At 39.6% G+C, this 27728-nt stretch overlaps 1 protein-coding gene across 1 annotated transcript in view; it reads right to left on the bottom strand.

The window, feature by feature from the left end:
• The window catches only part of Macrod2 (mono-ADP ribosylhydrolase 2), a 1315286-nt gene that overhangs the window by 168074 nt on the left and 1119484 nt on the right, over nt 1-27728 (bottom strand). Inside the window, exons 5-6 of the mRNA XM_036186599.1 lie at nt 24706-24787; nt 5193-5240 (exon numbers count right to left, since the gene is read on the bottom strand). Of these exons, the coding sequence (XP_036042492.1) occupies nt 5193-5240; nt 24706-24727 (70 nt within the window). The 5' untranslated portion in view covers nt 24728-24787. The remainder of the gene's footprint in view (nt 1-5192; nt 5241-24705; nt 24788-27728) is intronic.

The following is a 27728-nucleotide window of genomic DNA, read 5'->3' on the forward strand; positions in this document are numbered from 1 at the left end:
ATTCTAAAATTACACTATGGGGCTATGACTAACTCATATCTCCCCTTCTCTCTTTCATCCATTCAGAAAGAAACAGAATAACAATTTTAAAAATCCCACATTTGATAGATGTACTATTAAAATTTTTGACATCATAGGCTACAAAGGTGTGGGGCATGAGGCTAGCTAGGTTTTATGTGGTCACAAGTCAGTCGTGGCTAAGGTTATTACCAAGGCCACAGTGAAAAATATTGCCGATGATGACTGCATTAGCAACTTCCTGGCTTCTGTCACAGGTGTGAGATGCATGCTGACCCTTTGAACGGTTCAGCAAAACCAGAAATGAGGTCTTTCAAGCGGCTCATTGCATAAAAATATCAGGTCTACTGAGAGTCACAAAACAGGCAAGGCAACATTGTGATCTCACCATTAGAAGATCTAGCCCAGTTGTACCCCAAAGAGAGCTGTCCTGGGGCCTAGGCAAGGGTCTCCAGAGATGAAAATGGAACTTCAAGCAAGGGTTTCTTACACGTGAAGATTTTGGTAATTGCATTTCAAGTTTGTGATTTCCCACCTTAGTAGAAATTCTTAGGGTCTAGGTGAAGTTTCCAAAGACATCTGTTTGCCTACATTTAAAGATTTTATAATACCCCGCAAAGTACTAACACTTTCTATTTTAGACTGCTCTCCAAGTGTTCAGTGGACGTGGACGCTTGCTGCATAGAGGGACATGTGTGAGCTTCAAGAGTATTTGATCATTTCCTGATGTCCATGGGGTGTTCAAATAAAAGTCACTGATAAACATGACCTCTGTGCAAAGGTCATGCTGAGGCTCAGTAGAGGAGTCATGCTCTCTCTTGGTCTGAAGGGAGCTGAAGGAAAAGCTAATAGTGTTTCTCAATGAAAACAATGTCATGGGCCTTCTTGATATGTATACTATTTTTGGTTGCCTGTTTCTGGCAAAGGCTGGACTCTGGAGTTTGGCCATGAGCATGGTAGCCCCTTTCCTCCCCTCCCATAGGTGTGCAGTATTGCAATGGTTGACATGGGTGGAGCCCTGCTGGGTCAAAGTCAAGAGTGTGTGGCCAGAGATGGAAGGACATGGGGAAACATTTGTTGTGCTTGAATTAAGGATGATTAAAGGACTAAAAGGAAATTCTACGTGTTTAAGCCAGCTTGTTTCTTTCAGGGGGAGAATGTCACCTTGAAGATCTATCAACTCCATTTGAGATGCCTCTGCCTCCATTTGCTCTAAGGGTCTAGAGACCAGAGCAAAAAGTTAAAATACATTAATTCTGGGGTAAGACAAACTTGGATTCAAGTTCGGGTTCCACTATTTAAGTAAGAATTAATTGAAGTCTAACACATAATTAAAGTCTTTCTTTGTCAGTTGTTGTGTGAAATAAACTCATGCCCATCTAGTGAGCTGCACAAAAGAATGCCTCATTGAAGTCTGGTGTGCTCAGAGGTATGCTAAGCCTGACCTGAGCCAGCTCACACCAATCAGTTTTGCTATCTCCTCCAGCTCTCACGTTGGGAGCTTTAAAAAGTACATGGCTGATAATATCACACCTGTGAAAGAAATCCTCAGACGCTTCCCATTGGAACTCAGATCACCCATAGAGCCAATTGAAAAGCATGATGCTGCTTTTTGATATTGAAGTTGTTATTCACTGGCACTCAATATTATTTGTTATCAGGTGGAGTCACTCAAGTAGCCCTTTACTAGGTCAACTGTATCTTAACCATCTCTGTAGCTTTCCTGCTTCTGTGAAAAGAGGTGATATATGGCAGAGGGAAGGCAAAAGAGAATGGTCTTAGGAGAGAGCTGGACTCATCTTGCAGACCAACATATTCCACCATGAGAATAGAATGAAACCAGCCTGCACAGCAACGTCTGCCAGAGCCAGCTGGAATGCTATGGACCATCCAGCACATGAGTCTCCCATGGTTTCAAAACTCAAACATTAGGAGGTGCAAACTAGCTCCCCACACCTATTCTGTCTTGGCATCACAGATCACTGAGTGTGACTTGTCCAGATGTTGAAGGCAGAACTCCCTGGGAATCTGATGGGACTGGAATCAAAAATAATGATAATACTCCAGACCGCAATGCTGATTCTAGCTTTTGGAGTCCTCCTTCCTTTCAACAATTTCTTTAAAATGAATCAATGTTTTGGGTAGTTAGCTAACTCTACTTAAGAAGCCAAGTCCCTTTGCCTAGAAATATGTACCTGTGGCACTGAGGCACATGATCCATGGGACATAAAGCTAGCTGAAAGGGCAGAACCCCTATAGCTGAAAAATTCTCCAAGGAGACTTCAAGCAAAGCAATGCATGAGAATAACGAAGAATAACACTGGACTCATAAAAGTTAATCTAGGACAGATTTTTAAAAAATAAGACATTCTACATGGACATAAGAATTGAAGTTTTTATAGAAATTTTATCTTAGGCTTTATGTTTCACAAAATTAAAGCCGAGTCCTTGTCTTAGGTTACATTCTCCAAGGTATAGATAATGGGACACTATTTTGAGTATAAGTAGCTAATTTGAGAATTAATCTCAGGGAATATCAGAAAAGGATTAATGAAATAAGAGGAAAAACAAGACAGAGAATTCTGCATATATCCATGAAAAAATCCCACCATGGGCATCATAGGCTAAACTTTATTGGAGACTTCTTGGTAAAGATAGGTGTAGGGAGGAGGGAACTGGACCTGCCTCAGCTGAGTCTACCAGGCTGGACTGACTCCCCAGGGGAGACTTTGCCTTGGAGGAGGTGGGAATAGGGGGTGGATTGTGGGGGGAAGGCTGGGAGGGAGTGGGAAGAAGGAAGATGGGAGAATCTGTGGCTGATATGTGAAATTAAGTTAATTATAAAATAAAAATATTTTTAAAAAAGATATAGAATCATGATTTTTTTAATATTCCAGCTTTATAAACATTTTCAGTAAGAACTTGAAATGTGCTTGCTTAATCTGAACTGAGATGTGCATACAAGATATGCAAGGATGTCAAGGGTTTAGAATTAAAACTCAATACATCACATCTAATAGAATTTCTACATGGCTTATAGGTTGGAATGATAATGTTTTTAGATAATTGTGTTATACAAAATTTTACTAAAGTTAATTTCATTTTTTTATTTTTTAACACAAGTACTAGAAAATATAAAATTACATGTGAAGCTCATATATTTCTACTGGTTATACAACACAGCCTAGAACTTGTCTCTGGTGTGTGTGTGTGTGTGTGTGTGTGTGTGTGTGTGTGTGTGTGTGTGTGTGTTTTGCTGAGGTTTGAACTGATGTCCTTCTACAACAACTCTCACTGAGCTATAGCACCTCCACAGGAATCCTGGGAATGTAACCCTTATCCATCATTTGTTGGAAGGGTACTTTATCCATTATTGGTTGGAGAGCTACTTTAGAGAATGTTGAGTTTTCTTACATGAATAGAAGAAAACCACTCAGCTGAGGGCCATAAGAGATATCATTAGAAAGTTTCCATTCAAAGCCAAGAATGAATGCTGAGGGAACATAGGCAGGGCATCAACAGTGGCTGCTACAATCCCTCTGCTCCCCCTCCATCCCTGCTTCTAACTTTCAGATCTTTCATTCACTTCTCATATTAGCTGAGTCCTTTGCCTTTGTAGAGAAGGGGACCTTACAAATCAGATAGACATGTCTAGACTGGAGAAGAGTAGGGAAAAGCTGTGGTTATAGGTCCAATGGACTTTTAAGAAGGAAGGGAGCCAATGCTATTTCTATATGCAGTGAATGGATTGCTACAAGAGGGACAAAATTCCACTAATGCTGAGAATATTCATTTTAATAAACTCTCAGTTAATGAGACCCTCCATATCAGAATTTGAAGCTGTGTCAAATAGAACTGCTGAGACCAAGATTGTCAGTAACTTATAGGGGGATGCTCTGGCATCACAGTGTAGGATACACAAGACTAGAATCTTTGAGATATCTGTTTTAAAATTTGAAAGCTGACCCCATTTCATGGCAAAAGCATTGTGGTTGTTGAAATAGAGAATATGGGCCTCTTAATCATATAATTAGTTCCACAGACAAGAAAAATACAACAGAAAGTAACAGCTTAGTGAAGCTTTACAGAGAGCCAAACAAAATGTGGGCAGCATTTAAGGCACATTATCTCATTTAATCTTCTAACTGAAACAATGTGGTGCCTCAGAAGTGAATAATGAATATTGTAGAAAGATATTCAAAGTCAACAAATGGGGTAGCTAGACTTGCATTTGGGTCTACTGATCCATGAATCACTATTTATGGGCATAGTGAGTGTCTCCCTTAGGCCAGAGCTCACACTTTTAACCACAAGGTTCCCTTGTGATTCAACCATTGTTGAATGATTGTCTTATATCTTAACAATGAGAATGGTATATGCTATATGATATTTATCAAATATGGCCACAGGCACAGTGGACGCCTTACAAGCTGTGATGAATCACCACCATCTGGAATGAAGGAAGTGATGCTATGGGATTTCTCCACCTTAACCTTAAGAAGGTAAAGCATCTCCCTGGCTCATTGACTCTTTCAAGACGAAATCAGCTGGCCATCATGTCAAAAGGACTTCCAGATCACTTGGAGTGTTCAAGTTTGGAAACAGCCCGGCAGTAAGGCTTCAGCTCATAGCTGAGCCAGTCATCATCCAGACAAGCAATTACAAAACTTTTGGAATAGCCCACCCCCTAACTGAGGTCCAGATCTTACAGAATTGGGTGAATAAATTTCTCCTACTCTGGAATTCTCAGACCCAGCTTATCAGCAAAATAAACTGTTGTCTTGAGCACCAAATATGGTGATGGTTTCTTTACAACTCTTCTGGTTATGTTACAACATAGTCTTTCTTTTTTCTTTCTTTCTTTCTTTCTTTCTTTCTTTCTTTCTTTCTTTCTTTCTTTCTTTCTTTCTTTCTTTCTCTCTCTCTCTCTCTCTCTCTCTCTCTCTCTCTCTTACTTTCTTTCCTCTGTCAAGAAGGTCAAAGTTCACTTTAACGCTTAAACATCATCACTGTATTTGCCTAAGAGCTACTGTAGCTGCTTCCCAATTTATGATGTTGAGCACACATTTCCATTTTATTGATCTTATTCAGTCTTTCTTTAAAAATTATAGGATTTGACTAAAGAAAATTGGTTCCCGATATTACCCCGAATAATAAAATCACAGTCTTAATACCTGCATCTTCTTTCATGTCAGCATCAGCTGCTCCTTCATTGTTATCATCTGTTGGAAAAGGAAAGATAAAGACTCAGATCAATGCAAGAAGCATCAGAATGTTCCAATTTGACTCATCAAATAACAGAAGGAGAGTGGAAAGCAGAGCACTAAAGCAGCCGTTTCTCCATAAAGAAGAACCTAACACCAAAGGTTACATTCCTTTTTATAACAATATGTATGCACCATAATTTGTTTTATTTATATGAAGTATGTGTGGTCACATTGGTCAGATCAGTTCCTCAAAACTGTTACACATGAACTTTAAATACCGTGTATTTCACACTCGGGGAAAGTATGTGTGCTTAGCTACAGTGACAGAGGGCATGCTGACATTTGGTTCCTATGCTGTGCCACAAGTGCTGCTCTGATGTAAGGCAGACCTTCCACCACCTGCTCCCATGGACCCTACGGGTAGTCTCGTTTCTGTCCAATTCTTTCATTTCCCATAATAATGTCTTCTATGTGGACAAGGATGTGTGATTCCTCTGCACTCTCATGACGTGTCTGCTGAGTAACTCCCTCTCTGTCTCTGTCCTCTGCCTCCCTGTCTCTCCCACACCGCAAGTGTGTGTGTAGTGGGTAGCCATCCCAGCATTGGCCTGGAAGTTCCAACCCCCATTGAGGCTTCGGTAATGGTCACGCCCACAAGGCTGGGCAGTCTGGGACGCTGGACGCTGGAGTTAGACCGAGCAGAGTTCTCCAGAGAACACCACCGGACTGCGCCATACCTTTGCCAGACCCTACAACCTATCCCTTCATTTGTAAGTTACCCCACAAAATAAACGTCCCTTTTAACTACGTGGAGTGGCCTTAATAATTACACCAATATGTGTGTGTGTGTGTGTGTGTGTGTGTGTGTGTGTGTGTGTGTGTGTGTGTGTTTTGAGAAATGGTCTTCCTATGTAGACCGGCTGTAATAACACCATGTAAAACTTGTCCCAATCCTCCTGCCTCAGTTGCATACCACCACCACACATGGTTGTACTTACTCCTTTGAACTCACAGCATGTTATGTCTCTTCTTGAATGCTCATCACATCTAATACTTTGGTCTGAATGTTTACCACCCTTTTATATGTTGAGTCCTTTCTCTAAAGTCATGGCTTTTGGAATATAATTATATCACCAAGATGGAGCCCTGATGAATGAGATCACTTGCCTCAAGGAAGAGGTCAAGGAGAGACACAGTCTCTGCTCTTCCATTAAGGACATGGAGAGATGATACTCTCTGTAAGGAACTGGGCCTCAGCAGGCACTAGAACTGCTTAAATATGGAAAGTGGACTTCTATCTTGTGAGAAATAAATTTCTGTTTTATAAGTCTTTCCATTTATGTTATTTTTTTTTACAGCAATCCAGACACTAAATATGAGTCAATGCCTTGGTGTTTATCCCCTCTGGTCACTTTACTAAACTTTAATTCTAACCCTCTGCCTTAAGAGTCTTGAAGGTTTCCCAGTTGGTCCTTTCTGTTTCTTTCTGTGACATACTTTCTTCTCATTAAGAGTGGCTGCCAGTTCAGTTTTAATACAGTTATGCTCTGGTCTACAGCCCCCATGCAAAGCACAAAGCCTGACTCTTCCCTCTAAGGCCAACAATATCTGGTTCCTACCGGCTTCCTTATTTCTGTGACATTGGTGTTCTCACCTAGACAGATGGCAACACTCAACTATTTTCTGTTTTCTCAAGGTATCATTGCTGTTACTCATTTTATGTTGCTGTAACAAAATACTTGAAGTGGGTACTTTACGGATACAAGAGTTTTATTTAGCCCACAGCTTTGGAGGATCAAAGTATAAAATAGTGTGGTCCCATCTGTTCAGGCCTCTGTTGAGAGCCATTGGCAATGTCATCATATGGCACATGGCATCACAAAATAGGGACATGCACATGTCAAGAGTAAGCAAGATGGCAGGGAGAGGCAGAACGCTTTCTCTCTCCTATAGCTATAGAATTTGAGCATTAGCCTAGTTCTATGAAGACAACACTACTCAGGGCCGTACCCACATGATCTAATTGTCTCTAAATGGCCTAGAATCTCAGCACCATTATCCTGGGGACTAATATTCTAGAGCACAGACCTTTGGATGATAAACCACAGTATTTTCCTTTAACTTCCTCTGTCTGCCTCATTCCTGCTAGTGAAACCGTCTTCCTCTCTTTTCATCTGTACCCTTCAAGACTATTTGCATTTTCTGATGCAGGTAAGCAAGGGTTTCACCAAGAAAAGCAAAAGGGAGCTAAATCAGAAAGGATGTCTGTGAAGGCCTTCCTGATCATCTATTTGATGCAAATTTGAATTAATTCTATTTTGTGGACCTTATTTTTACTGTCTTTTGAATATATACTTTAAAGACATTTGAACTCAGGTCTGCTTACTGGCCTTTCAGCCCATGTGATCTTGGAGAAGTCACCCATTCTTCCTGAGTTTCAGATTCCTCATCACAATGAGTGATGATAACAATGTCTATTACATAGACCTGTTCTAAGGACTGAGTTAGATGGTACCATGCAAAGCACTAGAACGGGTATTGAAACATCACCAAGGACTAATTATTTCCATAATATGTCACAATCCAGAACGTATGAATATATCTGTCTTCCAAATGACCACCTCATGAATACTTTGAAGATGATGATCATGTCTTGTATTCCCTTGTTTTTCTTGGTACCCAGTGCCATTCATTTTTATGTAGTAGAATAGATAAAAACGTTTCCATTAAATGGCCAAACCACAAACAAGCATGTAACCTTGGGAAAGTGACATCAAACCATACAACCCTGAGTTTCTTAATCTGAAGAGCAAGGGTAGTAATGTAACCATCTTCCTGCAACCTGGGTGGAGGGATACGCACTTGCACATGCACACACACACACACACACACACACACACACACACACACACACACCTTGTATAGAATAAGCTATTAAGGCTACTAATTATTTGGTGATATGCACTAGTATTCTGCTCTGCTATTTTGGTAACCATTTAGTAAGCACTACCACATACAAGAAGCATAATAGTTCTTGAAGACTGATGCTAAGCATCTCCTTCTTCTCAGAAATCACAAAGTGAGTCATAATGAGAAGACCTGAGACAGAAGAGCGGGAAATGATGGGCTGCTGTAGATGAGCAGAAGTTCTATCACAGACACAAAAGAGGAAGTCTATAGATGCTTTCTAGAGGAGGTGAAGAGTCACCTAAAAGGTGAGCTGAAGATAACTTGAGGTAATGAGAGTTATCTGAACTACCAAGAGTAGGTCACCAGAAAAGGCAGTCTCTTGCCTACACACACTTGCTCACTGACACTTTAAATGTATTAGAGCTTGCCATCTGCCATATGGATCTCTTGCCTAAGAGTTTTCTCTGGTTCTGGTTTCTACAGCTGAGCTGGCTAAAGAAATTCTATACAATTAGTATGTCCCAGGAGCCAGGCCACCACACATGACTGACAGCTCCCTGTTTCTCATGCTCACCCACAATACCCAAAGCTTGTTCCACATGATTTCCATAAGTCTCTTTTCCTCATTGAACTCAAGATGCTTAAACATGAACTTGAACAGAGGTAGAGTGTAAATGGTTTGGAATTTAACCCATTGACTTTCTTCTTTTTCCATTCTCCCTTCCTCTCTCTTCTGCTGGTATTTCCTCGGATTGCCTTTCAACAAAGTATCTCAACATTTGAATCCTTGCTTCAGGACAGGCTTTGGTTTCTATTTATTTGTTTATTTTTATTTTTAGCATACTCAAACAGAGGAGAAACTCTTGGAAATACATGCACATGAACAGTCAAAATACCTTCAATGAAAGGAAATTAGTTCTGAATGGCTGAAGGGCAGAACCTGATAACCTAAAGCTTAAGTGGTCTTTTCTGGCTAAAGGTCCTCCCTTATCAGGTATAATGGTTCATTTCACAAGCCATGTGACTGGGCCACAAGGTTCCTCTATATCTTTCTCTGTGTGCCTCTGAGGGTGTTTCTGGAGATTACCACTTAAACAGGAAGACTGAGAAAAGTAGATGGCCCTCCCTTAGGTGGGTGAGCATCAGGAAATCATAAGAAAGTCCTCATAGGACAAACAGGCTGACCTTCACCTGGAAGAGGGGCATACTTCACAGTCCTCTATCCACAGTGCTGGCTGGCTGGTTCTCATACTTGGATATTGTTTCTTCTCTACCTTTAAATCAAACTGAAATATTGCTTCTTGTTTTATCTTCAGCCTACAAGGACTCAGAACAGTGATTCTCAACCTTCCTAATGATTACCATCACACTTTAATACAGTTTCTCATTTGTGGTGACCCCCTCAACCATAAAATTATTTCATTGCTACTATATAACTGTAATTTTGCTACTGTTATGAATCACAATGTAAATATACTATCTGCAGGATCTCTGACATGCAACTTTCAAAGGGGTTGTGACCCATAGGTTGAGACCTGCTGGACTAAAAACACAATTGTCTTTCTGGTTCTCAGGCCACTGGCCTCAGAGGGGAACTGTGCTACCTGTTCTTTGGGGTTACCTTCCGGTCTGAAGAGCTGGAGACTTGTCAGCCTCCATAATTTTACAAGCCACTCCATATAATAACTACTTTCTGTCTGTGTATACACAGGTGTGTCCATCTGCTTCTCTAGAGAAACCCTAAGAAAAGATTTTTAAAGGAAAGCAAATCCTGACCAATATGCCAGCATTTGAAGTTTATGGTGAAAACTAGAATAGTTAAACAACTTTAGGAAGAAGAATGATGCATCTAGGTTTGGAGGACAACTTTCTTCTTTATCAGAGGAACTTACCATGACATCAGAAGATGTGTACCTTGATATTTTGGTACTTGAATTAAAATAAAAAGAAAGTACTTTTGGTCTAGAAAGCACATGATGTAGTTGCATACTAATTAAATTCACCTTGCTTCAATATTCCGTACAATGTGCTTGCTTGGATCATATTTATAAACTACTTCTAAGAGGGCTTCTATTCCTAACAATACCAGGAATGAGAGTGACATTATATAAAAACAGATGATAGCCTCCGGAGATAGGGAGTCATGGCACTGAAGATTTGGACATAGTTAGGGGACTGATGGAGCGTGGGCACAGAGCTCCTGTCCTTTTATGCAGTTTTTCAAGCTTCATATGTCTTTGTTAGAGGACAAAAATGCAATAAAAGGTCTCTAGCCAAAGAGATACAAATACCATTTCAAAACAGAGAGCAATCCATCAGATGGTATTGTTCTGTGTGTGCACAAAATGCCAATCCCAGAAAACTCCCCTTCTTTTCCTAGGTATAGCTCACAGGAAGGCTAAAACTCCAGGTCCTTTCAAAGGGCTTCTTTGATGTTAATTTCATAAAGGGTGTGAGTTTTATTCAGCCCATAATTCTCTGTCAGATTACCCTGTTGATATACAGTTACGACTAAAGTTCTTATTTTAATAAAATATATGTGAAAAACAACTAGTTTCTCTTGAAGAACCAGTGTGGGGTAACTGCTAGTTATATCTGCTTCAGAAGCCCCTTTGTAAAGAAAAGGCAAACCTGCTCTAGCTGTATGGTGAGTTTTTACTTCATCTTCTCTATGGGTGACAGAGTTAATATGAATGGTTTTTGTCCAGTCATTATATCAGCTTTCTGAGAAGCACTTTGTTTCCCAGAAATAATACTTAAAATAATAAAGTATGCCCTAGGGTTTCAAATTTTAGCCTCATTCTTTCCTTTAGGTCTACATTATTAATACAATGTTTGAGAGTGTAGAATCTCCCCCCCCCACACACACACAAATAGACAAAACGATACACAGAAAGAACTTTATTCTGAAGCAAGTTTTCAAACTCTGGTCTCATCATCACTTGAAAACTTGTTAAAAAAAAAACCACAAACTTTCAGTGCTTACTCAAGATATATCAAGTAAGAATTTATGGAGGAGAGATCTAGAAACCAGGGTTTTGGCCATCCTTGCATGAGATGTTTAGACACACTGCATCTCTAGATCCATTTGCTCAAAGAAAGAGGGTGGCCATATTTGGGGACATCTATGACAAATTATCTTGTGATGACTCTCTTATACTAATTTGGTACAGTATGTGCCCAAACCACAGCTAAGCATAACCATGCTGTGCTTGAAATCACCTAGCTACTATGCAGCTGGTCATGGATCTTGTCATGGGCCATGTCTACAATCTTTAGATAGTTTAGAGTTGTATGCATGGATGAAGACCAACTTCAAACAGGACTACAGTTGCACGGGAGAAAAAGGGTATAGTGAAGGTAAAAGTCACTCTAGTGAGCTATTGAGCCACCCTCTTCAACCCAAGGAAATAACCTGAAGCATGTTATCCAAAACCCTTGTCTCCATTTTAGGGCCATACATACATATGAGTGGGTCTTTCAAGGCCCCCAGTTCTATAACCCTTGGTGGCTCATACTGAATGTGCTCATAGTCCACAGGCTTCTTGTGCCATCTTTGTATTTCATTATCAGTAGTTTCTGGAAACTATTTGCATTTACAAAGAGAGAAAATGTTAGAATAAATAACTCTAGGATTTCCTTGAAGTATAGGAGATGCCGGAATCCTCCTGACTTCTTAATAAGACTTAATAAACAGAAACTCTAGGCCAACATTGACAGATGAGGGACTGTCCTTACAGAAGCTTCACTTCTAACATTAAATTGAATACTAGGAACCATTGAAACTATCTAATGGTTAAATATACTTTCTGTAGAGCTGCTGAGAGGGCTATATTTTTTAAAAAGTTTTTTAAAGTGGATAAAAGCAAAAAGGTTTTATGTTTTGACTTTGTTGTGAGTCAATAATGAGCACTCAGTTGTCATTAACATATCAATTTTGATTTATCAATAAAAAGTGATCCTTTTCATCATTCTACATCTGGCTCAGCCAGCTTATCACAAAATGGCACCAAATTAGAGTCTGGTACTGGGGGATATCTTTCTATATGCTATGAATATATGTTGTTCCCATTGGTTAATAAATAAGCTGCTTTGGCCTATAGCAGGCAGATTAGAGACAGGCAGGAAATCCAAGGAAAGAGACAGGAAAGAAAAAGGAGGAGTCTAGAGAGACGCCAACCACTGCAGAAAGAGAAGCAAGATGCCAGCAGACCAGTAAAGTCACATAACACATGGCAAAACATAGATTAATAAAAATGGGTTAATTTAAGATACAAGAGCTAGCTATCAAGAAGCCTGCCATAGGCCATACAGTTTGTAAATAATACGAAGCCTCTGAGTGATTATTTTATAAGTGGCTGCAGGACCACATGGCTGGGCTGGACTGGAGAAAACTTTCAACTACAGTCTGGGGATTGGGAAGAGAATGACTGAGGAGTAAGTAGATAAAGATTGAATGTTGTTCTGGATATGTTGAGATGAAGATGTCTAAGAGACTCCCAACTAGACATGGACTGGTGTCTATAGCAAAGAGTGCTGTGCCAAATACACAGGCAGCAGAAAAGTAAAAGATGGAACATTTACTGGGTAAATGATGCCTAGTTAAGGATACTAATGACTCCAAAGTATCATCAGAATTCATGTGACCAAATACACACTGGATATTAGTAGTCATGGTCAGCCCATTCAAGAGGTTTTAGATCTAGCTGTAGTATGTTCCCATGATCCTGGCACCTTAGAGTCAGGGGCAGGAGGATTGTTACAAGCTGGAAAACAACATAGACTACATAGTGAATTCAGCCAGGATTACTACATTGGGAGACCTGCTGAGAGGAAGGAGGAGGAGGATGGGGAAGGGAGGAGGAAAAGCAAGAGCAAGAAGTAGAAGTGGGAGAGAAGGAGGAGGGAGAAGAAAGAGGGAGAAGGAGGAGGAAGAGGAGGAGGAGAAAATGATCATACAACCTCACCAAAGACAGAGGGAAGGTTGGGACAGTCATGTGATTGTTGCAGTCCCTAGAGTGAATGATAAATGAAGGAGACAAAGGACAGCGACAAATGGCTGAGCAAAGTCAGGTCTAGTCAAAAGACAGAATGTAGGTTAGGGAATTTTGAGTTATTTTCTTGTTTTGTTTTTTCTTCTGGAGCCTTGTTGGAATTTTCTCATTCATAAACTATTCCTCAAAAGACATTTATTTCCTATACCTTTTCCTCTGTGCTTTCAAATAGAGAACAGAAACTAAACTGTTGAAGCCTCTTGCCAAAGCACCCTGCTGCTGTCTCCTTACAGTTATTGCTTCATTCCCTGTTCTAAGTGGTGCTTAGGAAGTATCTGTTTTTCCAGAACTTTCTAATAAGACCAAACTCTGCTTAGTCAAGGCTCATGTTCCCAGGTCCTTGTTTGTTCTGGTGTTTATCGGTGTTCACTCCACTCACTGCACACTCACCCCTCCTGAAGGGATAGATTGCTTCCTGCCTCTGCCTGGTGCTTGTCCCAGCATTCGGGTTGCTTGGTTACAGCAACACTTTGCTGGATTTTCACTGAAGACACAATGTATTTGCAGCTTTGGAGGCCCATCAAGTGGAAATAGTTAGTACTCATTCCTGAGAAGGCAGCAAACTCATTTATGTCACAATACCCAGTGCGTGCCTTGTAGAATTCTAAACGCCAATGTGACCTGTCAATGTGCACAAATGGGCCACGTCCCTATAAGTAATGATCATTAAAGAAACTTTCAGATTCATTCACTCTAGGTTTTCTATACACTGGATATGCCATTTAGGGAGGGAGAAAAAAGCAACTCATACTAGGTGAACAGGGTTTTGATTTTGTCTTTGTTTCATTTACTTTTTCAAAGAGTATTGGTGCATAAGCTTTTATCACAGCTGTAATAGATTTCTAATTCAGTCCCTTAAAAATAAGCAGATTTGCTGCATGTGGTGGCTCCCCCTTTTATCCCAGGACTGGAGAGGCAGAGGCAGGTAGGTCTCTGTAAGTTTAATGGCAGCTTAGTCTACAGAGTAAATTCCTCCAACTACATAGTGGGACTTCTTTTCTTTTTCAAGGTGAATTTTTAGCTTACAGTTTATAGGGTAGACATTCAACAAGGATCCAATTTCGCTCAAATCAAACTATAAAGCAGGGCTCCATTCCCTTCTGGGAACAGGGGAGGGGAAACATTTCCTTGGTTTTGTAGCTTATAGAAACCACCTGTATTCCACAGCTCATAGCCTTCTGTCTACATCTTCAAATTCAGCAATGTTGCATCTTTCTGAACGTTCATCTGTAATCATATCTCCCACAGATTCTCTCCTGTCTCCTTCCAATCTTAAGAACCCTTAGAACTAATTCTAAGGGCTCCATCTAAAAATCCCAGAAGAATACCTTTATCCTAAGTCAGCTGGTTGCAAATTGAGCTGAAGCTTTATTTTCTCTTTTTGGTATAACCTAACATATCCCAGGCTTTGTAGTTTAAGGCATAGATACTATTCTTTTTTTTCTTTTAAGATGGGCGTCCTTTTCCTACCTAACATATGTGGAAAGCCAGAAGCAGGTGGTGGTGTTAAACAATAACTTAAGGTATTACTAAGAAGAATTATATTAGAATTTAACCAAGGTCCTGGGCCGTAAAATCCATAGGTTTAACATCACAGTCGTTTTTGAAGTTTTGGTTGATACATAAAATCATATTTTAGGGAAAACTTTTATTTAAAAAGCTTCAATCTTTCTTCTTGCCTATATTCTTTATGTTTACTTATAAAATATTTTCCTACTATTTTTGTAATAAAAATAATATAAACAAAGGCAAATGCTGAAATACAAAAATATTTGTAGCATATATTTAAAGGAGTTAAGATCCTTAATATACAAAGACATTTTATAGATCAATGAGCAAAAGATGTAATATCGTTAAAATGTTCAAAGGATATAATTAGTACTTTCATACAAGAATATTAGAGATCTAGTCCTGGACAGATGGTTCAGTAGGTGAAGTACTTGTTATACAAGCCTGTGTTTGATCTTTGCAATCCATATGAAGGAGAGAACTGACTCCACAAAGATACCCTCTGACCTTCATACATCTTCCATGGCATGTACATGTACACAGACACACTCTCTCTCTCTCTCTCTCTCTCTCTCTCTCTCTCTCTCTCTCTCTCTCTCTCTCTCTCTCTCTCTCTCTCTCTCTCTCACACACACACACACACACACACACACACACACACACACAGAGAGAGAGAGAGAGAGAGAGAGAGAGAGAGAGAGAGAGAGAGAGAGAGAGAGAGAGATTTAAAAATTACAGAAAAGAAAATTGGAGATATGTGGCTAAAAAGAAAGAATAAATCACATAGATGATAGGAAATGCAGTTTCCCATTAATTACCTTGTTTAATATAGAAAATGATAACATCAAAACACAAGACTATGCACCACTGAGAAGAGTGGAAGAGAAGAGAGTTCTCACAGACTGCTCACCGGAATGTAAAGTGGGTTGTGTAACGGTAGGCATGGCTGTTTATAGTTTTGTCTGTAGACATGGAAATCCCAGCAGTTGTGTAATAAAGGGCACTTATCTATAGTGCTGCAAGAACAGACATAAATTTGAGAACTCCCAGCAAAAGTGTCTTGGTTTTGGATACATTTTGAAAAAGCAATTTCACGTTTTAAAAGTATTGAAAATTAGAGAGAATGTGAATATTTACCCATAAGGATGGTTTCCTTAAGTTGCAAATATGGAACAATTTGCAGAAATAGTCCCAAGTTCAGTGACAAGGCTTTGAGTAAATGTTGGGTTCATTAAAGTAACTGAAGAACACATAATGACAAGAAATGCTCACTGTTTGTGTTAAGTGGCAGGAAGGTGGTGAGAAGTCGGAATTTCTGGCTGTATGCATTTTTCCAACTCTAAGTACCAGAAGGATATTATAAAATGTGATTGATGTCTGGACTATAGGTTAGGAAATACTGTATGTTTTATTCTTTTTGCTTGTGTCCTTTTTAGTTAAAAATATATGTGATTTTTATGTGAAGAACTTTTATTTTCTTGTAACCATGATCACAAAAGTTAAACTATGTATTTTACATTTTATCAAAAATCGAGGTGCAAACAAATATACAAATATATACATTTTTTTTTTGTTTGTGGTGCTCAGTCTAGAAACCTATCTGAGTAACTCTTTACATTGCTTTCCTTCTATTGGCCTTGACCTTATTTGTGCTTGCCTCTAGCAAGTCTGAAAGCCAGAAAAAGTAAGCCACAAGCATGGAGCCATGGCTCTGAGATTGTACCAGCAGTGGAAGCTATTTCTTGCGGTGACAAGCCCAACAGCTCTTTTCCTTATGTCACAGATGCTTTTGATGTTTACTAGACATTACGGTCACTAGACTGATTCTCTTTCTCTGAAACTCACTACCCTGTCATCAATACTGTTTTCAGTCTCTATCTTCCAAACGTTAGATTGGCAAAGCAAGAGGAAGAGACCCTTATTGGCTCATGGCAACTGTGTTTCATTAATGTTCTTCGAAAACTGATCAGAAAGGAGGAGGACACACAAAGACCCAGTGTAACTGGTGGAATGCTACTCTTCTCGGAACTTTAACACATTATCATAAAAAAGATACAACATCTATTTGGGAGCAGACAAGCAACTCCAGGATTGCTATGGGGAGAAGCATTGCACAGTAATAAGGATGGAGATGAGGCTCACCTACTCAAGTGACTTTGGCCTCTGACCTCACATTGTACAGCATCCATCTGTTGCCCTTGCTATGAGGACAGGTACTATACCCATGACATTGGACTGATGTGGAAAAGCCAGTTTTCAAGTCATGGACAGAATTAAACCTTTTGTTGTTGTTATTAAGAGTAGGTCTTATGTACTATAGGCTTGCCACAGTCTCAGGATACTCCTACCTCATAGTCCTGAATTCTGGAATTATAGGGTTGTACTCTCACATCCAGCTTAACTCCTTTTGTATATGGGTGTTTCCCTATTTAGGATGGGTTACATTCTGGTAACCCCATTACAAATTGAAAGAATTTTTAGTCAAAATTCACTTAACAAACCTAACCTACTAGACATCCTAGTTTGGCTGTGTAGTTCACTATGGAACGTCAGTCATGTCCCCTCAACTTGGCAGAGCTGATCAGCTGCTGAGGTTGTCTGCCATCTAAAGATAAGACATGGATAACATCAGAATTAAAATTCTAAAGTAAAGCTTCTATTAAATGTATGACTTTATTTTCTTCATAAAGTCAAATTATCTAAGTTAAACCACTACAGATGAGGACAGTCTACATATAATCTACTATATTTTTTCTTAACTGAATAATGTGTAGTCCCAGTTGCTTATTTTCTTGAAGTGTGGACACATTTTTCAGAGATTCATAAACTGGAAACAAGCATCCTGTTTGGCTTCACTATTTCTTCAACCCCAGGGCCCCTTTTCATCTCTGTTGTTTAAGCAACACTGGGCTTTTCTTTTTTGCTCCAGTTCACTCCTAACAATCACAAGAGCCACATTCTTCATGAACTATGCCCCAATAAAGCCAGCACTCAGAGATGTTTGCCTTGAATTCCTGACTACTGTGAAAATGCAGGTATGATACTCAGTGCTCTGCCACCACCATGTTCCAAGTGTTCTTGTCATTCTTGCATCTTCGAGCTTCAAAACTGTGTAAAAAGTGAAAAGAATTCAACCCTGCCAGACAGAGGAGTCTGAGCAAGACATCAGCAAGCAGACACCCTGAAATAAAACCAATGCAAAGGGGAAGATATCCAGTGTCCTGAAGGATAAGAAGGGCAATTGCAGCAGCCAGAGCTTCTAAGGCACACTGTTTGATGGCACTGCCCAGCACACTAGGTTTAGGATTATCTGTGAACTCCACCCACTGCACAGTAGTAGTCTTTCTTCTCCCACATTTAGGAAAGACAAAAATATCTCGAGATATCTCTATAGAACAAAATCATCCATGGCTGAGAATAACTGCACTTAACAAATGTAAGCTTTTAACAATTCAGGGATGGGGGTGGGTATCAAGCTCCAAACATCAGAATTCTTGGACAAAGTTATACAAATTTCAATTATGTATTGTTACATGAGAAAAATTAGCATTCTTAAGTTGTCTAGTAAAACTACATTTGGGAAAATTTGACTTCCATTTCTCCACCAGAACATCTCTTCTTTCATCTTCTAGTCAATGGAAAGTACATACAATAAATTCTACACACTGTAAAATATGAACCTTTTACATAAAGAACAAAGAGATTCTCGGCTGAACCACAGAAAGATTGTTTGCTTTAGGCCACATAACAGTGCACTGTAACTATAAATTACTTGTAACCAAAGAATATGATAATTCCATAAAACTGCCATATTCTGCTTCCAAATAATACATCTGGAAGGAAAAAGTCAAATATGCTTCACCCCACAGCAAGAAATAAGATTGTGAGGGAAATCTTTCTTGAGTTTTCTTCTCCTTTGCAGTTTCTTTACATTTTTCTGGTATTCACAGTCATGGGCTCAGTTATATCCTCTTTAACATTTGATTAAACTCCTCACACCCTGTACCTCTGAGTGAGGTACTGTCAAATGTTAGTTTATCTTTGGATTTAAGGTTTTAAAAGTGTGATTACATAAAGTGATATCAATAGAGTGGGGTCTTTATCTAATGTGATCAGTGTCCTTATAAAAGGAGAAAGACAGATGACAAGCTACTTAGAGGGGAGACCATCTGAAGACAGGGGTATATGATCATGAACTCGCCCAAGAGTGAGGTCTCAGAACATGCCACCTCTGTGAACATCTTGATCTTCAACTTCCAGACTTCAGAAATGTGATAAAACACACCCTGTTGGTTAAATATTCACTCTATGATATCTCATTTCTGCAGCCCTACAAGAGCCAACAGTGGTGATTTCTATCTCTTCCTTTGCTGCTCTGTGAGATCTTCCACTTCCCCATTGCGTCTCACTAACTATGTTGTCTGGATGATGTAGGGAGAAGCAAACTTTGGGATCTCTAATGAAGCACCAATTTGACTCATTGGGAGTGTTTCCATGAGTGCGTTTATATGTATGGGAAGAAAGAGAAGTATGGTGGCTTTGAGAAACAATACGCAACAAACAATTTAAGGATGGGGCATTCTTGGTGCTCTGACCTCATCCTGCCAAGAGATCAAAGACTTCTCTAATGATGCTGTAGAGAAGACTAGCCCATTGCTACTTGGGCAATGACAGATGCTGGTCTCAGTTTGAAATATATTGTCACCTCCCAGCTGCATGTCACAGTTCATTCAAATATGGCTCATTTTCTATATCCAAGGAGTGTCAGATTATAAAATACAGTGATCCACTTGCCATCCATTTTCAGGCTTGCCATGAGCTGTCTGAAACCCCACTGTATCCATCACCTTTGGCTTACTTAAAACCCATACTCCAAATATGGGTGTTTGTTATTTGACTTGTTGTTCCTTGGTCCACTGACCCAGAACCAAACACACCACACAGCTGCTGGGCCTGTTCAAACCTAATGGTCCACATTCAAGTCCTATAAAGAGCTTCCTCCTTCATGAATGTTTTCCTCAAATGAGCAAACCCACCACCCTCTGTGACAAAGCCTAAGGAACCCAAGGAAGGTATAGTCCTACCATCTCTCTTCCTTTCCTGCCCCATCTGTGTTGGCTAGTTTTATACCAACTTGACATGTTAGAGTCATCAGAGAGGAGGGGACTTTAATTGAGAAAATGCCTCTAGAAGAACACAATATAAGCAAGCAAAGCCTGTACGGTATTTTCTTAATTAGTGATCAATGGGGGAGGTTCCAGACCATTGAGGGTGGGGCTAACCCTTAGCTAGTGGTCCTGGGTTCTGCAAGAAAGCAAGCTGAACTAGCCATGACAAGCAAGCCAGGAAGCGGCACCCCTCCGGGGTCTGCTTCAGCTCTGACCTGCTGGTTCCTGTGCAGTTTGAGTTCTTGCCTTGGCTTCCCTCAGTGGACAATGATTCAGGGTGTATAAGCCAAATAAGCCCTTTTCTCTCCAAGCTGCTTTTGGTTAAGGCATTCCATCACAGTAACAGTAACTCTAAGACACCACACCTATGCTTGCAGAGTTCCCTACTGCCCAGGCAGTTTTCACTGTACCCACAACCCCTCTGGACCTGAGTGTAAGTCATTCCTATGGTTTCTTATGCTTTAGTTTCACTTCCTTGCTGTATTTCACCACACACACACACACACACACACACACACACACACACACACACACACACGGTATCTTTGGCTTAGGGCCCCTCTCAAGACAGACTGGGAAGGTGAGATCGCTCAGTGAGTAAAAGCGCTTGCTGCCAAGTCTGATGACCTGAGTTCTATTCCTGCTTGAACCCTCATGGTAGAAAGAGAGAACTGACTCCTGCAAGTTGTTCTCTGACCTCTGTGCACAAATGTGTGTGTGTTGTGTGTGTGTGTGTGTGTGTGTGTGTGTGTGTGCACTTGTGTGTGTACCTGTGTGTGCACCCATGTGTGCATGCATGTGCATGTATGAGCTTGTGTGAATGTGTGTGCATGTATACAAACAGCAAAAATTATATAAAATTCAAGAAAGATAAATCTCTCGAATACCTTAGAGTGAATCCACAGCAATAGAAATCACAATACAAGATTCATATGCTATATATGTTTTCAAAAATATCATGAAAATTAACTGACTAATATGACTGATCAAAAAAGGAGAAAAAAAGTCAATGAAATGATTCCTAATGATATTCTGCTATACTCATAGGTTGCTGCCTAGCAAAATTATCATCAGAGAGGCTTCCTCCGGAAGCTGATGGGAGTAGATTCAGAGACCCAGAGCCAAACATTAGGTGGAGCTGGGGGAACACCTTGGAAGAGGGGGAGGAAGAATTGTATGAGCCAGAAGGGTTGAAGTAGATCATGGGGAGATAAGGGGTGGGGGGAGGGAAGAGAAGCTGTGGTCGGGATGTATTTTATAAGAGAGGAATACATTTAAAAAATAAAGAAAAAACAGCAATGTTGTCTGGTTGATTAAAAAAAAATTCCTAAGTTATTCTTACAGTGAATACCCTGACTTTGATCCTACGCTTAAGCCCTCCTCCTAGCTGGGGAAAAGATAGTCTAAGCCAGTGGATCTCAACCTTCTTAATGCTATGGCCCTTTATTGTATATTTGTTTATTTATTTATTTATTTATTTATTTATTTATTTATTTATTTTTGAGCTGAGGATTGAACCCAGGGCCTTGCACTTGCTTGGCAAGCGCTCTACCATTGAGCTAAATCCCCAACCCTATTACCCTTTAATACAGTTCTTCATGTTGTGGAGACCTCCAGTCACAACATTATTTCATTACTACTTCATAACTGTAATTTTGCTACTGTTATAAATCATAGTGTAAATATCTGGTACACAGGATATCTGTCTGATGCACAACCACTGTGGAAGAGTTGTTCAACCCCAAAAGGGTCTTGACCCAGCAGTGGTTGAGAACCATTTGCATCCTCCTCCATTGACTATCAGACCGTCACTATTTATTTGCTTATTTATGTATTTATTTATCTTTCAAAATTAGTATGCTTACAGACATACAACTCAAAGTTGACTTTCAAAGAAAAGATACAAAGAAAGGATGCTCTTTAGAGATCCAAGGAATGGAACAAGGGACAAAGAACTCTAGCAGGCCCAGAACAGGTGGGGTTCTCACATCCTACAAAATTCTTGTTCTGTCGTTCAGATTAATTTTTTTACTGGAGTACAGGATATTTTCTATTAGCATAGAAGAGAGGGCACAGAGGCAACCTGGTGCCCAGGACTCTTTCCTACAGAAAAGGACAGACTAGCATGCTTCACAATTAAACTGACAAGGTTTTGGCCTCTATCTCATGGCTTTCTGCTAAGTATAATAAGGTAGCCCCAGGCACAATGAGAAGGAAAATTGTACTTTTTAGTCCCATCCCAGGCCATATTGGCCACAGTGAACAAATTCACTTTTCTTTGCCAATTTCTGTTTTCTAATTTAAATGGAATGCAGGGAAATGGACAGTAGGGTTGGGACCTAAGTGTCTGGCAGCAATGGAGTCTATAGAAATAGCTAGTGTTCAGTGTGGAGTTTTCTACTTAACTTGCATTGATTCATCTGCCTTTTGTCTCAGATCTCTGGTTGTGGACTTTATAAGCTTGAGCTCAAAGTATCACCAAAAGAAGTATTTTGTTTTCATATAAAAAATGAAACTTTTGTGAACTATTATTATCTTTGTGTTGGAAAAATTAAAAAAAAAAACTCTAGTTAGAGATAGTCTGGGAAATATATATGGTAAGTCAGGAAAATACTTGAATCAAAGATGGTATGGTTATGAATTAAGCAGAAACTCAAACTAAGGACAGATAATATATACCATTTATATTAGCAGTTATATATTCTATTGGACATAGTCTTTATTTCACATTTCAAACTTAGGATTTACAAATGTCTGTTAGCTCAACATTGTATAACTATGTTGGCATCGTTAGAGATTCTGACATTCAGTTTGAAATGTACTTACTATTGTAATTATTCAGTAGGAATAATTTCATAAGTATAGTGTGCTTTGAAACATTAATGTGAAACTGAGAATGATTTTATTATTATTTTACTTGTTCAAACAAGATGAGTTTTTGGATTTATTTAAAGCAGCAATGTTTCAAATGACAATTCATTTGTACCACTGTTACTAATAAACTTTAGACTCATAAATTTTTAGCCTGTCTTACTTTTGAAAATTTGCAGTGGGATATCTGTGCCCTATACTTTTGTAAATATCTTTGGACTGATAAAATGACTATGATATCATGATTTCTAAACATCTTGAAGAGTCTAAAAGCTCATAAAACTGATATTGACCAGACATGAGAATATTTACATCACATCGACCAGACCATAAAAGTTATAATTTCTTACAATAAACAATTCCTTTTAAGAATAATCAGAAATGCAAGCACCATTCAGCTCACCCCGGTTCTAAAGGAAACCAGGAGAACCCATAGAAGGAGAAGATTGAAACAGAAAGGAGACTGCCAGGCCACAGAGAGAAGCATTGATTAAACTGACCTCATCTCCGCAACTTGTTAAATAGGTACTAGTGTCTATAAAGTATTGAGATGCTTGAACATATAAATGTAAAGAAAAGAGGGAGAAAAGAGTAGAATGGGGGGCAGGGGACCAGGGATATTAGCACCACAGCAAGCCTCCATCACAGGGGAGACTGAGGAATTTACATTGTATTTCGGTAAAGGAAGTTCTTCCCAGGCCTCAGGGAATGTTTGATCAGATTTGTCACTTCATTGTAACATTAGGGTAAGGACTGAGGAATTCAGTCCACCCAGAGAGAGCATCAGTAGAGAGTTGACATTGTCTTTTTCCTTGTTGTTTTTTTAAGCACTGCTTGATCCAGCTACCCAAGTCCTCTTGGAACTGTGGGTGGGGCCTGCTCTTTCTTACTTGGCTGTGAAAGGTTGCTTGAGAGGAATGTGCACCAACACCCTTTATTTGTTCCTTCCCACCTACCAGATTCACTACTCACTGCCTGAAAAAAACCACTTCAAATGGCTCTGGAAACCAACAAAGAAAAAAAAGGGAAAAAAAAAAAAAGCAAGCTATCAGTCCAGATGGTGGTGCACATCTTTAATCCCAGCACTTGGGAGGCAGAGACAGGCAGATCCCTGTGAGTTCAAGGCCTGCCTGGTCTACAGGATAGGCTCCAAAGCTACAGAGACACCCTATCTCAAAAAACAAAACAAAAAAGGCAGCTACTAGCAATGCTCAGAGCAACTTGGTATTTCCTACAAGCAATCCTTAGCATGGCTAAGGAAGAAAGCACTCGGCCGGACACCAGGACCATAAAAATAACAAGGCATTAAACAAGCCTCAGCCTTAATAGGCTGTAAGAGGGAGGATGGGAAAATATTCAAATTACCCCAGTCCAGCTAATGGCACATTCAATCCTAAATACATTACTCAGGGCTCTTTAGGAAGCCCTAGGCCTCTTCTACATTCTAAAAGGAAGTGTGAAGTAAGGTGAGTGGCAGCCATTTTTAGATTGCCCTAGAAAAGACCATACAGTCATTGCAGTTCAAGGAGAGAAAATTGAGTAAAATGAGGATGAAATACAGGAAAGTCTGAATTCTGACTACAAATATAAATGGGTTTCCTACAATTTTCAACAAAGGAGTTTGATGTGGTTGCTGTACTCACGCAGCCTGAAAGGCTTACAAGTTGAGGGAGGACTGGATTGTACAATTTGGGACTGGAGGATCCCCTTTAGGGATCGTTTGGTCCAACCCTCAGTTGACATGAGGACTTGAGCCCCAAGAGATATGCTGACTTGCCTCAGACAATACAATGACCTCAGGAGGTGGGGAAGTTTCAGGGCTGGTCCCGTCTTGTTCTTGGAAACTACGGCACATGCTTGTAGGCTAACCATAAACACAGGAACTGCAGTTAGAAGAGTTCTGAGAAGAGAGAGGAAGCCACACTTCTTCTACCTTTGATCCCAAAGGGAACAAATGGCTTTACTCACCAACAGGAAAGAATTCACTCATTTTCTTTTTGTAGATTTTGAAGTCAACTTCTAGGAAGACACAGAAGATGATCCGGTCTACCTGGAGGCAAACAATAAATAAACACTTGAAGTAGAAGGAAATATGGTACCCTTTTCCTCAAAGCACAATTTTAGAACAAAGACGAGTGTGAAAGCTTTGTATAGATTTTTGGTGCTGGAGTACTAACTGCATCATGGCATCAGGTGATATGTAAGGGTGCTTGTGTGCGTGTCCACTTGAGTGTATGAGTTATGCATGAGCGTGCACCTGAGTGTGCACGCTCTGTTTATCAAGCAGCCATGGGTTCTTCAGTGGAAAGATGCTACATAAATAAGAAGTAATAAATGACAATAAGCCATGTTGCAGCAAGCTGTAAATAATGTCAAGATCCTGACAGAGGACCTCGACTTTATGTTCTCTAAAACAGCCACAGGAGAGGCAGACTGACAGGTGACAATAAAGTACACCAGTAACCAAAGAGCTCTTTGTCCTGATCTTGTTAGACAAATAGAGTCATCAAACCCATAATCTTTGAATGTGAACTAAAAAGCTTCCATGAGTGTAATTTACACAAAGTCACTTGCTTTTAACCTAACATACTAAAAAAAGCAGCAGAAATAAAATGCTAGTTGACAGTAACACAAGGCCAATGAACACTTAATTTGGTAGATATTGTTAGGTGTCACCTCAGAAGTAAAATGTGTCTCCTTTTTTTTTTTTTCTACTTTGAGAGAGTGTCAGCACATACAGGATTTCTTTAAAATATTCAAGAATAATGTGTCAATGAGAGAGAAGAAATGGACTACACACAGCAGCTCACCTATATCTCATATTAACTCAGGAACTCGAGTTTGTTTCTGGAACATAAATATTCCTTTATTTTCTTTTGTCAACAATAAGAAATAAAGTTTAAAAACACTCTATCAAGGCACAACTGACAATTGAATAAAACACCAATGCAATTCTTGTGGGAGTGGTGGATAGATGTGGGATGGGCACGCAGTGGGACAAGAAAGAACCTAAGTGGGTATCACCTACCTAACCCTTCTACTCTCTCGCCACATGGAATACAGATCCTGCCACTCTGCGTGAGCACTTTTATTCAGTAGCAAAGAAGCTCTAGTGTGAGAGATGTAGTGGGTCACATAGAGCAGTGAAATCATGTGAGGTAAGCAAGTCCAAAGGCTTGACTGTCTAGTCTATTCATGAATCAGTACTTCAACAAGGCTGGACAGCCTCCTGGCATCACTGGAATTCCATTCCTTAGAGAACAAGCTACCCTCCAGTTTCTTCAACTCCAGGACAAAACAAACAATAGCACCTGGTCTTAAAAATAGAAAAGTAGGGTTTAAATAAATAGATTTCTTTTTTCTTGTTTTCTCTGTTGAGTTAGAGTGTCCAGTCCTAGCACTATGTCATTTACACTGCCTACATACACAAATAGTACAAGTTCCCCATCAAATCATTTTCCAGGTGAACTATTTTAGTTAAAAGAGAGAGTGAGCAAGTCTATGCATGCCCATACTCCTTATGACATGTTTATATCCAGTGGCAAAGCAAAAAAAAAAAAAAAAAAAAAAAAAAAAAAAAAAACATGTTGAATGGCAAAAAATGTGTTGCCAAATGGCACATTTCTATATCATTTTAAAAACATAAAGATACAATGATGTAGGGATCCATCCATGACTACTATTGAAATAATAAAGTGCATAGACATTGGGTTAAGTGGCCCTGAGTTCCTTTATAAGCAAAACAAAGATAAGCAATAAAAAGAAACTTGAATTCAACTTAACCAGAAGCTGCCACCTGCCACCTAGCTTGGTTCTTCAATGGAATGATGTGATAAGGCAGCTGCTCCACTATAGAGCAAACACCATTTGCTTTGCATCATGTCCACCCTACAAAAGCATCCTTATGCTCTCTGAATGGTGGCCAACAGTGCAGGTAGTCTGCCCAATCTGTGAAATGCTGCTGCTCAGAATACCTCAATTCCCAGTCTGTTGTTTCTCTTTTATGTGTACTAACATGTAGTTTTAAGATGGCCTTGATTTCTGCAAAGGAAGGGGATTTGAATCCTTAATACTTTATTTGTTAGAAAGTAAAGAGATTTGAGACAATATGACACATAGCTGGTAGCTATTAACTGTGGGAGAAAGTACATAGATAAATTATTTTCTCTATTTTTTCCATGTTTGGAACACTTCACAATTAAAGACTCTAGAGTTCATAAGATTCTCTTGTGTCCCCTTAGGCACACTCACATTTCTAGCTGTGCTGAGCCACTTGGAGCTTCCAGAGTCCATAATTATTCTTCTGTACCTATGAGTGTTGATTGCTTTTCCTTTATGCTTCACATGGTCATATTGATTCTAAATCACCTAGCTGTGGTCAGAGTTCAAAAATCAAGAAATTTTGATTTACTGAAAACCTAATGTGACTTGAGTTGAACAATCTTGTGCCCTCTCACATTTATACTTGAGAATAAATCTCCTAATTTTTATTGCTCATTTCTCTTAAGTGTGTGTGCAAACATGTCCATGAGTGTGAATTGGTGTGCATGTTCCCTTGTTGGAGGCTCTTCTAGTAGCAATGCTATTTTCTGCTATTAACTTCAAACCTATCCTGTTCATAACAAGATTGTCCAAATATTGCAAGGGATCATAATCTGCTTCTGGCTCAATGGGCTTGATGACCATGGGAATGGTGTAGGTCCAAAATTCATCAGCCCAGTTAATTTTCCCCAGGGAGAAAAATGGATGCTGAAGTTAGAGCACTTTAATTTTAAAATAATTGAGTGCTCTAGCTAACTGTTCTTACTTGCAGGCCAAGCACTGCTAAAAATAGCTTGCCAGCAAATTGAATCCAAGCATTACCTTCACCCACTACTGATTACATATTTGTATACCCTTGTGCACATAAATTCTCCAGGGTGCTATTGCATAAGGGCCCACTTAATTGACTAAAGTCTTTTTTTTTTTTTTTGGTTTTTCGAGACAGGGTT

Source organism: Onychomys torridus, chromosome 4 (genome assembly GCF_903995425.1).
Source record: "Onychomys torridus chromosome 4, mOncTor1.1, whole genome shotgun sequence".
In the NCBI taxonomy this organism is placed as follows: domain Eukaryota; kingdom Metazoa; phylum Chordata; class Mammalia; order Rodentia; family Cricetidae; genus Onychomys; species Onychomys torridus.